We start from the raw sequence: 15,714 nt of genomic DNA, 5'->3' as shown, positions 1-15,714 counted from the left end.
GCTGAAATGACTGGTGCACCAAAGAGGAAGTCTTGGCGCAGATATTTGCTCACTGTACTGGATCTCCCAAAATCCCACCTTTTTTTTTTGTTTGTTTTGTTTTGTTTTTCTGAGCTGAAAAAGCCATGACCCGCCCTAATCTCCCTCTGATTGGCTATCTTCATTGCCTGAATTGGTTGGGTTTAGGTAAGAAGAGTGGGAGTGGTTACGGTTTAGGGTGAGAAGGTCAGGGTAAGCCAATCAGAGGCAGAGTAGGACGGGTGATGGGTTTGGAGATTGCCTAAAATGCTATCTATGTTTCCAAACAGAATATTGTCAGTGGCATTTGGTTCATAGAATGCAAAATCCCAAAGGGAAAGAAAATATATACACAGAAAAGAGAAAAACTCATCAGCAGCAACCAAGTTGTTCCTAATAAGAAATTAAGCTTGTTGTGAATAATTTTCAGTTGCGCTTGCTGTTCACAACTTCAATTTAGCCTGGTCATAACATAAGTGTTTGCTGGAATTTCACAAATTACTAAATTAAAAGGGTTGCAACATACAAAATACTACCTGACAGGGTTGCATCAGCTATAGTGCTGTCAAATCAAGAGCAATCAACTATCGATTTCAACAGGAAGTTACTGTAACATCAAAAGCTAACATTGTTTTAGAGAAATTGTCTTTACTATATGGGGAGATTTGATTTCACAGCCAGCACTCCCCACAGAAACAACCAGATATACATAATACATGAAATATATACTTGGTTACATCTACACACACACACACACACATTCATGCAAGCTCTGCTCATTTTTAAAGTCCTGTATCTACGACCAGATGGCATCAATGTGAAGTGTGGGCTGAGGGGGTGATCAGTGCCATTTGCTATTTTGGGTGCGAGGCATACAAAAGATATATTATTTGTAAATGTAAGTAGTACTTTGTTTTATATTTGTCAGCATATGTGGAGAAATTTGTGTTTGTGAGTTACTAGGTTGGTAATACGCTGAGAGGAAAAATATCTACACTAACGTAAGTGATATTATTTATGTTGTAGTCATTTACTCAAATTCGTAATTTGAGGTATGTTGTGTTATATTTGTGAAATGTAATTTAAAATCTTCAAGTTTTACATCATTATTAAACAACATTTATCAAGGTTCAGGTCCCATCCGTTGACCATATTACATTTGCATTTGCATGTTATACTACTCTTTACTCTAAACAGCTCATACGTTATTTAAGTTGAGACAGTTTTATTTCTGTAACCCAGTATCAGAAATCACAAATTTGTCTCAATTAGCTTTGCAATCTGTACAACACTGAAACATGTCATTCACACAAAGAGAAAAAAATACAAAGCACACAGAGAAGAGGCTGAACCTCCAGCAGGACGGAGTTCCAGATCCAAATGAGGATGAGGCACTGACAGTCAGGACAGAGGGAGAGAGGTCCCAGAGGAGCCAACGGTCCAGCACAGAGAAGCTTGAGTTAAGAGAGAGTGGCACACAGTGCAAGTGTTGGGGATATCAGCCGTGAAAATGTCTGCCTTCTCTTAATTATAATAGAACTAGATGGCACTTGGCTTATGGTGCTCAAAGCGCCAAAGAAAAAAAAGAAGAAGAAGAAATACATTTGAAAAACTCAGTAGTAATGACTTTCCAGAAATCATGACCTGGTTACTCATAATAATAATCCACAGACCTTGTTGTGAACAGTTTTGTGAAGGAACTATTTTCTTACTACCAAACCACACCGGCCAATGTATCACTGTGCAGAAGGAAGAGTGCATCTACTGCTAGCTCACCTAGCACCACTGAGCTAGCTAACGTTACAGCTCAGCTGAGGAGGATGCAATTGATGTTTACATCATGTGCTGTCAGGAGCAGAGCCTCTGTTCCATGAGTTGGGATGTCACAGTGGGCTAATCTAATGTGTGTAACGGCAGCAACAAAAAGTTTGCTGATCCTGCGGGGAATCGGGTTGGTCCCCTGGTGCTGGGTTTGCACTAGCTGAGTTCAAGTTGCACAGCCACTAATTGAAGGTCCATCTCCACAGCTGCCATCTGTTCTTCTCCCGGCAAAGTAGTCTCCTAGTGGCAGGGGGTAAAGTGGAGGAACCATATGGTGCACCAGCAAGCTAAAGTATACTTTTATTATACAGAAGTGGCTGTGGTTATTAACTAAAATAGGCTGGAAAAACAATAGATGCAGTATGGGCTATTTGTATATTTTATAAACATTTAGATTCACTGTTAGATTTAACTTTGAATTGTTACATATAAACATAAACAGCTACATCTGTTGTTTTATATGAACTTCTGTCTTAAATGTAAGGAAAATTAGCTTAATATTAAAAAAAGAGGCTCTTGCCTTTTGCCAGGCCGCCATTGTAAATAAGAATTTGTTCTTAATGACTTGCCTGGTTAAATAAAGGTTAAATAAAATAAAAATAAATAAAAAATACATGAGCTAGAAAGTTGTAACCACATTTTCACATTTGGCGCCTTATTGCAGCCTGCTACACAACAGTAACACGTGGAGCTGGTTGCACTGGCAGCTTAGCCTACTCAAGAGTTTCACACATTACTAGATTGAATCTCGATGATACGTAGGGATTAGTTGTTATTGAATATTTACACCCACTAACTGCCAGGTGTAGCAAACTGAACCCACTGCCACCTATAATATGGAATATGGTCAGTATTTCTGGCCTGAAATTTGATAAATGTTGTCTAATAATAATGATGAATAATGATGAAGATTTTAAAACAAACACAATATTTAAATGAATCCCATCAAGCATTTTCAGATCAGACTGTATGTGTATGGAAGGTGCAAAACTAGCCATCAGTGATACTCACCTTATGGGCCACGGGTCAAATCTGGCCCCCGATAGTCAGCTGGGTGACCCCACAACCATTTCCTTATTCATACTAAAAACAAATTGATTCACACTGGGATTCATTTTCTTTCTGTAACATAAATAATTTCCCCTCGGGGATCAATAAAGTATTTCTGATTCTGATTCTGATTCTTACTTTTAATATAAGTACAGTGCCTGAGTGCTTAAAAAAGCATCAAAATAGAGCTTGCATATCAAAAAAAGTGCCAGGAGAGGACTCGTGGATGCCCTGACAGAGGTCTGGTATAATCCCTGAATGTTCTCAATATTTAGAAATGCCTTGCGTACACCTGACCTATGTGGGACTGCAGCAGCTGCCCCCCTGCCTCCTGTCATTTTGCAAAAGTGGCCCCCGGGCAAAACAAGTTGAGTGTCCCTGTATTACATCCATCTCCTGTGCTCTCATGTATTTAACATCAGGCTCTGGATCTGACCTATCCTTGGCTCTTGGATGTGTATTTTAAATACAAAACTCAAAAATACATGAACAAATGCATTACTCTGATGTTTATTAAATAACTTAGTTTAGGCTGTATCATCAAACCAACAAAGCACTGCTGCTGCTTCAGTTTATCTCCAGTCCCTGATAGTGTTTATCAGTTTCATACAATCTAAACAATATTGTTTTACTCTCATGAGCGTGTTTTTGTCCTCATCTTCTCGTCCCTCCTCTGCCTGTTTGTCCACTCAGCTATTAAAAGTGAAATCCTCAAGATAATCTCAGAAGGAGATTCAGGAATGTGTGCCAGGAGGACTGGGACAGGGGAGAGGGACTAAATAAGGACAAAAATGAATGCTGCACCACTGAGAATACATTTCAGAGGAACTGCTGCCATGAATCACAATTTGCTTTAACTCGCATCCACTTGTTAGAGTTACACCGATCTGAACTTCACGATTCCTTTGATACTTTACCCAGGTGGGTACATGATTTTGCCAAAATAGGTGCTACAACATGAGGCTGGATCCAAGCTGCACCGTTTAACATGAGAGCTCTTTGATCAGCTTACAGTTTAATAGTTTGTGCTGTGCTGTGGTGCCTTTCAGATGATGCAAGTGTGTGTATAGCTTCCACTGATGCACTGCATTGCTTCTGTATGTAGCACTGTAAATACTGAGCACTGAGCTGAGGGTAGTGTTGCCCTTCAGCACTACTGGAGAGTTGCAAGATGTGCAAGAAAATCTTTTGAGTTTCAGCCTTTCAAAACACAAACATTCAACTATTTGTACTTAAATCTTCAGCAGATTATCGTAACTTTTTTGTGTACAGATAGTGACAAATGTGCATTTCTTTACTGATAAGGGAAACAGTTATGAAATTGCCAGTCTGGCATGTTTGTTTATCGCTTGTAAAAATCCAGTTTAATAGCACATAATCATAATATTGTAATTGATAATACATTCAATGATAAACAACATAATGAATTTACATATTCATGTAATACATGCTAGACTGTGAAATATCATTCAATTTTAATTCTTAAATCTGTGTCCACTGTCAGTTTTTAACAGCTGTTCTCAGTCACATTGTTATGCTGGTGCTATTTATTTTAAATCTGCATTTGGCAACATTTCGTTTAAGATAAGATCAGTCTTAACAGCTTAAATCACACGTTGGTGCTGACAAGGAGATGAGCATTGCATTGTTCCTAATTGACACCCTGTAGATTTGCTCAAATTATTCTTGTGCTGTCAAGTGTTGTCACTGGTGGGAGACAAGGGAGTCGTAAATTAATATTTAAGAGCAGAACATACATCTTGCTCCCGAGCAGCAGCAAGTGAGACTTTCTACAATTATTGTGCAGAGAAAATATGTTTTCCTCATCATCTCCACCTCCCACTGTGTTCGGGGGTGGAGTATTGCCAAAACTTTAAATGAAAACAAAAGAAAACCCATTAAAAACAACAAGTTGCCAAAAAGACTTTTCCTCTTATCTGCAAATTCCAGTTCTTCGTTCAAAATAAACACACAGTCCATCTCGCAGTACAGAATCATATGGAGGGTAAAATGCTCAAAAACCATGTAGATCATTCAGAAATTAACAGTAAATTTTCAGTGCTTCTTAATGTTGAGTTAAGATTACATAAGCATTGCATAATGAGGCTCCTCTTGTATGAAAGGATGATGGTAGTCTGCACTGAATCATTGAACTATGCAAAGATCTTAGTGATGAACTCCCGGAAACGTTTGGCATACTGCTCTGGATGAACTGTTGAGATCTCTGCTCCTGCCTGCACAAACACACACAGAGACAGTCGATTAGAGGAAACTGAATCTCAAATGAAAGCCTTACAGGATAGAGATGTGAGGACAGCATATGCCAACCAGCCCCTTTAAAGAGTCTCTCACCCCGTGTTTGACAGCCTTGGCAGCATGAGCAGCTTTCTTCTTGGTGTCGTACTGCGTCAGCACGTCAATCAGACCCATAAAATACACCTCCCTCTGGGGTGCACCTACAGGAGAGAGATTCACAGCAGCTGGTGAGAGATATGCACATATGATCTTATCTGCTGGCATCCCAGCACGAGAAGAGGTTTAAGTGTATTGCAGCACAGGGTTCCTACAACCAGTGGTGGATCCTCCTAAAGGCAACATAGGCTAGAGTGCCACCCATAGGGATGGCGCCAAAATGATGGTGGTACCACCTCTTGTCTTGGCAATGCAGTTCACCCTAATGTCTTTATCAGCAAGTGATCATCAGAGCTCCTTTTACACCACCCCCCCCATGACAGGAATTTCATGCTGCTATGCTGTTATGATACAATGGCGGAATGGGGGAGAGAGTTGTCTCGCCTTTAAGATGGCATCTGAGGATGTAACACCGCCAAAACGAGGTCTGTATAAACAGGACAGCTGGCAGGATGGGATCATAGGCAGCACAGGCGTGTTGTTTTGACAACATGTTATGCGTGCGATCCACTGCGGGAGATTTTAAAAGTAGCTGATAGCAGTTTGCAGCTAACTCAAAGAAGAAAAGCAGCTGATAATTAGGAAAACATTAAGGAACAGGAGCTCCTTACCCTCTGAGCAGAGGACAAGATCAGCCGCCACACATCAGGGACAGTAAATGATTATTATTACCATGTTAATGTCATTGTTATTGTTTATAAAACGCTGCCAACGCATACATTGTATGTCACACTAGAGGCCGACGCTGTTGTTTTATACGTGCGTCACACTTCTTGATTCTGTGATGCCAGTATGCTGTCTAAAAATCACACATAGGAGAGGCATAATGCCACTGTTGTTTGGTTCTGTGTAAAAATACAAAGGTGGTATAAAGAAGGGACTTCGTAAAGGCCCTATAACACGATCTCTGTGTAAAGAAGGCTACAGTCAGACCTTGCTAGGGCATCGATGGGTGTGGTGGAGTGTACGTGGAGAGCATTAGAGGAAGAGAAAATGGAAAGTCAGAAGACATCTGGGGGGCAGTGCATAAAAAAAGAAAAAATACATTGCTAATTTGCATATACCATATTCTTTTATTGTTTACTTATTAGCTTAGTTGTTTATTTTCATTAGCTCTTGTTCTTATTTGTAATAAATACAATAAATAATATTAACATAATAACATAATAACAATATTTCTGTTCTTGGGGGGCTGAGACAGGTGAAGCTTGCCCAGGACTCTGAACTTGCAGAGCCTGTAGGCACTGCCTATAACGTACTTCAGCTCACCAGAGACATGTCAGTTGTCAGGACTCACCTACGGCGCTTTGAATAGCATACACATCCACATAAGGGTCGAACTCGCCAGGACCCATGGGCTTAAAGGAGTTCATATAGCCGCCGATACCCTCAGGTGATGTGGATCCTGGAGCGGGAGCCAAGCCGTTTTCATCTTCCTCTTCCTCTTCATAGGACGACTCCATCTCCTCCTCCTCCTCCTCCCTCTCAGCCCGCTCCACATCATGGATTCCCAGCAGCAGGCTGTAATCCATGATCCTCATACGCACCAGAAACTGCAGTGAGAGGATCACATACACATGCACAAATCATGTCAGGGAAAACAACGCCTGCATTCTTCTTTAACACTGTTTTCGTACCTCAATATCTCTGTTGAGCTTGTCCATGATCTTCTCCCTCTCCTCATCGCTCACGTAAACTTTTTGCATGTTATTCCTGAAGTCTACATCCTTGTAAGTGGGCAGCTCCTTCACCTGGAAATACAGAGTGAAGGTCATCCACTGTGAATTTACATTTAGCCTAGAGATCACAATATTCATTAGCATTTTTCTCATTAAAACACAATCAGCCGTCCTATTTCCAGTGGCATAAAAGTCAAACGACATTACCCCCAAATATTGTTTTCAGAATCAGCACAGTTGGAAAGATCAAAGGTCTCCACAGCCCTGCAGTCATTAAAACTCGATCCATTCAATGCAATCCATTCTATTTTTCCATCTTATCGAGGTCAGGGCAAACAGAGGGGCTCTTGTGTTATTTAAAGTCTACTGCTAAGTTTTTTTCTGGGAAAACATTTTGAAAAAATCTAATATTAAAATCACTTTTGTCACAAACAATTAAAATTAGATACAACACAGGCAATGTGATTTCACACTCTGCCCTCAGTCACACATTTCAGACAGTAAATGTCTCTTATTTGTTGTTAGAGATACAGCATGTCAAACTGGGGCAAACAGCATGAATGTACACCCGCACCTGCAGACGGGCTGGTAGCACAGCTGCAGTCGATTCTACCTCGTTAACTTGTCCTCGTTAAGCATGCAACAAAGAGTTATAGATTTAATTACACTTTTCTCCATTTACTTACAGTTCTCTGAGACCTCGCCATCATTCTTTCACTTCCGAGGGTCTTAACATTTCTAATTTTGGTTAGAAAATTAGCATCGAACTGGTTCAGGGAGCTCTTAAGGGGGCATGCAGCCAATTTTACAAGAGAAAGTCATTTTACTCTTCAGGAGAAATACCAGTCTGCCTGTAAAAACAGTTGAGTTGACAATGTCTGAGGGGGAGGTACATGGGAAATTTATATGGAGGCACAGTACTACATCACTGGAGCACCACTTTAAAAAGTGTAGACCAGAAAATCATTTTCGTGGTGTAAATAATACTGAACCTAACTTTTAGTTTACAGCAACATTCTTCCTTTAACAAGTCAGGTAATACAGCAGCTGTGCCAAACTTTTTCTTTTCCTTCTTTTCAGTGTTTTATGAAATATCTGACCACGTTAATTAAAGGTAACTCAGCTACTCTTGCAAGATCTAATTCATTATCTTTTCAGTGAGTCTGTGTGAAATCCAAAAAAAAAAAGCACGTTGACGTGAGTATAAAATGACTTTTCTTTTTGTGGCATCCATATCAGCAAACTGTCTCTTAAAGCCCAGGCACATCAAACCAACTTCAGATAACTAGCGGTTATGAAAGCAGACTGTTGTGTCACCTCACATCACCCCCATCTCGGCCAAAAAGTAGCACATGAACATGCCGCAAAAACACCAGCCGACGGCCAACCAACACGTACGTTCTGCGCCTGCATGAGAAGAAATATCTCTACAGATCAGCAGACAGCATCAGCGGAATTTTTAGCCAAAAAGGGAAACCAGAAGACTACTCTTACCTTTCTTGCATTTCACACAGCACTTAGAAAAAATTTGAACATCCACAACTCCCACCTCCCTCCAAAGGCCTACTCCCGCCTCCTCCATTCCGTCCTCATTACGTCTATGATAGACGTAGGCGTTGGCAAGGTAACGTTAGATACACGGAAGAGGAGAACGAGTGTAACGTTACAACCAAAACAGTCAAACGCAACCCCGGAGTTTTAAGACTCAACCGGAGTCAGTGATGACTGAAGAGTTTTAGAATAAGGTTACAGTGCTAACGTTAGATAGTAGCGTTAACGTTACTAGTAAGTGGAAACACACAAGTTACACGAGCGGTTACGTCAGTCGGAGGCCTCTACGTGGAGAAGACAGACAGGATGCTCAGCCAATCATTGCATTCGGTCCGTATGCAATGATTGGTCGGAGTTTTCTTAAAAGCATATGAGAATGGTATAATTGAGTTTTTATCTCTGGTGGAATTCACTTACATTTTAGTGTGCCATCAGCTTATTAATAGCATTTTAAACTAAACAAAGAAAAGCGCAAAATTTCCAGAAAGGTAAGTGTCACTTTAATGTTAGTTAGCCAGTTAGCACATTAACAACACAATCCAATGTTGAAAGAACAGAGCAACGCAAACCATCATGAAATGTTTCTGTTGAATAGCTCAATGGCTAAAGAAGAAAGAATCTACCTTATACAACAAGTTTGTTTTGGTCTCACTCCCTCTTGACTTTAGCTGTTTGTTTACTTTTCTCAATTCTGTTTCTGTTTTCTGTTCCGCTGTTGCCAAATAAAAAAAGGCGATGAGGGGCAATTGTGCAGGACACACTGCACCGACGAGGGCTGCAGATGCTCACTGACAACCCAACTTTGACTTTGCTTGGTGTGCTATGGACTTATAGTGTTGTTATATTGATTCGTAACCCCCAACTCACCTGCTACTCAGCTTTCACATTAGTAATATTATTCTGTACAGGAATACACTTGTGTCATCATCTACGTGAAATTTGTTTCTGTTGTTACAATAGTATAGAAAAGATCGCCAATCCCAAGATCCCGAACCTCTACAATGGAGTCAACCTTCTGCCTGCTATGATTTATATTTCGGAGACAATGACAAGAACGACCTTCTTGAATGTCTTCCTATGTTATCACCCACAGTTGTTCAGGTCAGAAGATGAGATCGGCAGGTGCTGTGAGCATATATGCAGATTTCAGAGGAGAGAGGAGTGGTGGCATTGAGTAATGTCTTTGCAACTCTACTTGCTGATAGCTTCTTGCGTTAAAAAGCAGTCAACTTCCATGTGTTGGTTTTCACACCTGATGTGAACCTTACCCGAGTACACATGAACCATACTGAGACCACCTTTTTGATGAACTATGCCCAGGTACGGTACGAAGTGTTCACTCTAATCAAACAATCTATACTTTGTGTGTGTACTCTGTGTACTCTGATCCAAGTCTCTGATGTGAAAGCCTCCCTAAACTCTCCAAGACAGAATTCATGCTTGCTTGTTACTGAAAACGAATCTGACTACATCCCTTCGGCAAACTGCCAATAATCTTCACAGTTGCAGAAAGTACAGTTCAGCTAGAGCTTTCCATATAACCTTTACCTTAATTTGATCTCACCTTCTCTTTAAAACTTGCTTCACGAGACACTAGGGATCCCTGAGGGAAAAAAAAAAACAGTTACTAAGAGGCCACAATACTACAGAAACCATATTCACACATTACTTTACCTTCACATTCCTGGCTAATTTTCTATCAGTTACAAGCCCCTGAGAGGCAGTTTCTTGATACGTCATACATGAATGGCCATATATTCAACAGTCAGGTTGGGAAAATAAGCCAAGGCAAAACTAAAAACTCAGATGCTTCAACAGGCCAGGCTGCCAGCGTCCCATTAATAATAAGATGTCTGTTCTGATGACTCTCTCTGAATCCTCATCTAGCTGCACGCCTCCTGCTGGATTTACCTTGAGGTCATACTTCCTGTGTACGTGCAGTCTGTGGCTGAACATGTTCCTCATAACTAACAGGTAGGTGTCCTCGTTTTCCACAGTGACTCTGTACATGGCCAGGAACTGAGGGAGCAGCGTACTGCCGTGGCAGGTGACGATGTGCTAGAAGAGACAAACATTGAATACCCAATGAATGATGGGAAAATAAAGGATGCATCAGCCCAAAATGTAGCACAATAAGGGAATGTTTGGACGTAGTATGCCTGTTTTGGTTGTTCTTGTGCAAGCACGCGAGTGAGGTGATACACAGTCCTGCCAATAATTTCACACCATTCTAATGAGCTACAGGTGGCAGTAAGAAAGTTGCAGAGAAACGCAACAATATGCCAGAAAAGGCACAGGAGAAGAAGACTACTAGCATGGGGGTAACAGGCCCCCAGGAGCAGTGCTGGACTTTGATACCAATTTGACGTAATGGCTAAATCGTGTAACTACAACTTCCAGGTCTGTCATGGGATGTCATTGGGCCCAAACAGACTTTTCCTCATAGGCTCACATTGGGAAGGAGAGATCTGTAAATCAAAGGATGCATTTTTTGAGAATCACAACCAACCTTTGTTCTCAGGATTTGGTCCGTTCTGTCCAATAACATTTCAGAGTCTAGAAACTTCAAGTTAGCAGAGGGCTAAACCGTAGTTGCCAGAGGCCTACTCACTGTGTCCCAGCCCCTTTTGTGTTTTATAACAAGTATAGTCTTGTACCTCAGAGTATTCCAATTCAGTTCCCAAGAGGTAGAACGTCTACCACCAGGGTTCTGCACAGGTGTGTTGAATACAATAGCTGCAATGATTAATTGTTTAATCAGTCAGTTATTAGCTGTTAAAGTGTTGGAGCCAAGCAAACTTATCTGATAATCAATTAGTTGGTTTGAGTAATTTAAGAGAAGAACAATAAAGTCAAAATTCTCTGATTCAGGCTTCTTAAATGTGAATATTCATTAGTTTATTTGCTCCTCTGTGAGAGTGAACTAAATATCTTTTGTTTGTGGACAAAACAAGACATTTGAGGACGTCATGTTGGGCTGTGGGAAACAATGATCCACATGTGTCACCATTTTCTGACATTTCACAGACCAATGCAGGAATCCATTAATTTAAAAAAATAAACGACAGATCAATTGACAAAAATAATAGTTAGTTGCAGCCCTCTAGCAACTGCCAATGATCAGAAAGGGACTGGTTACTTCTACCTGTCTGCCATTGCTGAGCCGTGTACGATCGGATTAAGGTTGGATAGACCGAAAGCTCAGAATAAAATGAAACGCTGCATAGATCTAAGAAAGAAACCTTTTCTATCAACATATCACAGTCGGAACATAACAGTAAATAATAAAATTAATGATGGTTGATTCTGATTTAGCTGATTCAGTTTCCAGGTCCTGGCATTGTGCATGCTGGCTCACTGTTACACCGTTAAGGCTTACTGGGACACTTGAATAGAACGGATAAGTGATAACAAATGTGCTTTTTCTGCTGTGACAAGACAAAATATCTGCTGTGAAAAAGGTCTGTTTGGACAAACATACTTCATTACACCCCAGTACATCAACAAAAAATATTGTGTTTATTTTGCCAACGTGTAGCGTCAGATATTATTTTGTTTAGTTAAGTGCCTTTAGAGTACATCTTGCCGTCTTCTTTCCCATCAGTCTGCTCTTTATAAATGTGTGTGGAAACAGAAACAGTCGTGACAGCGTGTCTTTGCTTTATATTAGATATCTTTATAAACTGTAATTCAAATGACAAAACAGCTCTGGTCATGTTTCACTTCTTGTAGAAGAAAAACTGCTTGAAATTCAAACACTCATCCTTTAGCTCTGATGTTGTAAAACCTTTGCCATAGCAACCAGGGTTATCATAGAAAGAGCACATTGAAATTTTCTACAAAAGACGAAGAACAGAATGCGTAGAAAAATTTGTGACTAATGAAATGTATGATCAGATTTTAATGACCGCAGATAATCACAAACTAGGAAATAGATTGATTAAGATAATGTTTTGTTTACTGTGAAAGGACATTTAAACCTCCTCCCCATGACTAAGCTTTCCACCCTGTGTCTGTCCTACCTGGTGATACTCAGAAAGGATGTTGTGCATTTCCTCCACCTCCTCACTGGAGATTTCTTTTACTACCAAAGTGCGGTCGTATGACGTCAGCAGCAGACCCACGCGCTGCCCCTCCTCGTCTTTTAGCGGAGGACTGCGGGCCAGAGACACCTGTTGGTGAGAGGGAGGATGGCATCTCTGAGCAGTGGCACCGTGTGACATCAGCAGCACAACACATCAGCCAAGTGAAATGTTTTGTACTGTTTTAAACTGTTCTCATCCAAACACTGAAACACAATTAATGTTGCAAACAGATGGGACATTCTGACATGTAAGGCATATTTGTTTCATCATGCCAGAACACAAAAACACACAATGTTTCAAGACATTTGCTGCATCAGTCTTGTCCATATGCAGAACTTAAGCTTTCATCAGCACATAGTTTAAAGCGCACATACAGTACGCCTCACCTAGTAATTGTGTGCTAAGCAAATGTGTACTGAGCGGAGCAGATGATGACTCTGTCTGCCACCTGCCACATGCAAATATCACACAAAGAAATGCAAATTTGAAAGGGAGCAGCCCGACACACGCAGAACAGTGTCTGGTTTTTCAGAAAAGAAAAAAAAAACACTGGAGAACCTAAGGTGCTTTGTGTTTGTTCAAATGTGTCTCTCTGTTTTCCACCTTGTTACCTTGTTCATGTTTCATTTTGGCACAATCAAATGTTAGTAATCATACCTGGTAATCCTGGTCCTCGATTCCAAAGCGCTCTCGCAGGTTTCTGAACACCTGTGGACAGTAGTCTTTGAATTTGAACTGTCCTGGAAGATTCTCTCTGAGAAACAAAGATATTTGAACACATAAAATAAGAACAATATAGCTTGATATACTGTGCTGCAACATTCCTCACACAGCATCTGATCAGCAACTGTACTTGACTGGGAGCTATACAGGAGCTACCAATGCTTTATTAATAAATACTAAACAAATGATCTCCCTTTATCTTTTTCTTACAGCACATATATTTTAAATCAGCGCACAAAAACAAAACATGGTCAAATCATGTGACCAAAAGGATTTCACATGGTTTAAATGCCTGCTGTTTTGTGCAGCTGTTTCTATCTCTACTCTTCCAAGCAGAGACAGTAACCAATTACAAATAGTGTTTATTAATTAATACCATAAATGTGTGCATGCTTTAATGCCAGTAAAAAAGAATTCCATATGTATTTAATGGCATGCTGATGTCAAACATGGATGGATTACTAAACTGGCCTTTTGGACACAGGCCCAGGGGCTCAAAGTGTCATGGACCACCTGGCCTGCACAATGTCACTCAAATTACTGACGGGGAAGAGACCCTTGAAAAGAGACACAAAAATACCACAAAGAGATGTAAAGACACACAAAAGGACGGGAAAAAAAGGCACAAAACCTCAAAAACGTGGATAATGACAACACAGAGATGCATAACAACAACAAAAAGAGGCAAAAGCACCACCAGGTCTGTGTGTCTTGTTGCTATGTCGGAGAGGTGGTGGGGCCATTTGCATATACATGTGTCCAGAGGCCGATTGTTTTAAAATCCACCCCTGGTGTCAAGTCTGCTGGTTTATTAATTGTCCAAATTAACAATTTCATCACAGTTAAGTTTAAACTATCTGACTGAGTTCTCTTCAGCACCCTTATTTTTCCACAATAGGCAATATGAAAAACACTTGAGTAAATCTCTCCAAGGTAACAGCACTTTTTCAACTTGAAAACATATTTTATTGTTCTTCCCACCTCTGTTTATAAGTCTTTACACGACCCGGATTCCTGGATGGATTAAAGGATTATTCAAAGCCACTCAAGTTTTCTAGACTCCATCTGTATAGAAACTGAACTTCAGGGCAGACTGAGTGTACAGCACAGCTTTTATAAACAGGTATTCTGAAGCAGCTTTTGTCTAAGACTTTGTCTGACTGACGCTCATCCTCTGCGAGCCCTGCAACCTTTCTGATGATTTCATCAATATAGCTTTTTTTCTGTTTTGTTTGGACTAAACTTCTGAATATTGCGGTGTTACACAACCACTGAAACAACTGCCTATCCAACCCTGATGTACAGTTTCATTCTTTTACATCACCTTGACAAAGTTACATTCAGCACACCATCCTCAAGACAAGCTAAATTATTATGTCTTTCATCTTTTTGGGCTAGTTATTGTTAGTGGTAATGGTTTGGTACTATTGAAGGTATTGTTAATGTATAAAAGCATCACTGTTCTCTAAGAGGGGCTGCAATTCCTGATAAGCACAGGCAGGCAAATAAATCACAGGAGCCTCAAAATCTGTGCAAATCACAGGAAGCAGGATGAAGGTTCCTACAATGAGACGGACAGAGCTGAGTGGAGCACAGTACTTGTTGAAGAGGTGGTTGCTGACTTTGATCTTGGTGCTGGCTTTGAAGTTGTCTGGGAGCAGCATGACAGGTACAGGCACCTGACTCAGGTCATTAATCTGCGCGTGAGATCAGTGGAAGAGTTAATAAACATATTGACACACAGTTAAAAACTTATAGTGTCAGTGAGCAGCCCACGCACCTACCGAGTGATTGACTCCCCACATCAGCACGCTCAGCACGGGGTCACTGGCTCGGAAAACCTTCACTTTCTGCTGCACGAAGTGTTTCTTCTTGGTTTTCCGTTTGGGCGCCAGAGTGTTGAGAGGGTTGGAGGTGGCACCGGGAGACGACATCGCACCTCTACGCGTATCTCAGTGTGTGAGCCTGAGCAGGGTTTGACTTGTCATCTGTAGCGTCCTGTCTATGTAAAGCAGCGCGCAGTCCGCCTCATACAGTAGGAGTCTGTGCAGCTACAACGTGCTGTGAACCGGCTTAACACCTCCTGGTTCAGAGACTGAGGTCGATTCAGTGCAACAACAATGCAATCAAACACCGGCGACCTCGGGACAACACCGGCATTGCAGGTTGAAGGGGAGACCGGGGGCAAGTGTAACACTCTTAGGTCATCACTCAAAAACCTCTTGAATAATTTGGGTGTATTTTTCATGTAGCTAACTTCTGTTAACAATCATCAAATGTTTTTACGAGCAATGTTAGACTCACAATATTGACTGAAACACCAGAATTTGAATTTTACATTTGCCCCCATGCAGCACACTTAATACCTTCATATA

At 40.8% G+C, this 15,714-nt stretch overlaps 1 protein-coding gene across 2 annotated transcripts; it reads right to left on the bottom strand.

Annotated features, from left to right (window-relative positions):
* Positions 1 to 4,273: 4,273 nt before the first annotated feature.
* On the bottom strand, positions 4,274 to 15,387 carry LOC126386291 (phosphatidylinositol 5-phosphate 4-kinase type-2 gamma-like). Of its 2 annotated transcripts, none has more exons than XM_050038533.1 (10): positions 15,124 to 15,387; positions 14,939 to 15,036; positions 13,274 to 13,370; positions 12,554 to 12,703; positions 10,443 to 10,589; positions 10,096 to 10,134; positions 6,939 to 7,052; positions 6,599 to 6,854; positions 5,242 to 5,345; positions 4,274 to 5,123 (listed from the first exon to the last, which is right to left on the bottom strand). In XM_050038533.1, exons 1-10 carry the CDS (start codon positions 15,271 to 15,273, stop codon positions 5,043 to 5,045), a joined length of 1,236 nt encoding a protein of 411 aa, XP_049894490.1. In that variant the 5' UTR covers positions 15,274 to 15,387; the 3' UTR covers positions 4,274 to 5,042. The 2 variants fall into 2 exon arrangements, with proteins under 2 accessions (XP_049894490.1, XP_049894491.1); XM_050038534.1 differs by having other exon boundaries at positions 15,120 to 15,221.
* Between the last annotated feature and the right edge of the window lie 327 nt (positions 15,388 to 15,714).

This window comes from Epinephelus moara, chromosome 24 (assembly GCF_006386435.1).
Source record: "Epinephelus moara isolate mb chromosome 24, YSFRI_EMoa_1.0, whole genome shotgun sequence".
In the NCBI taxonomy this organism is placed as follows: Eukaryota; Metazoa; Chordata; class Actinopteri; order Perciformes; family Serranidae; genus Epinephelus; species Epinephelus moara.
The sequence above is the reverse complement of the archived record's forward strand: the minus strand, read 5'-3'. Positions and strand labels throughout refer to the sequence as shown.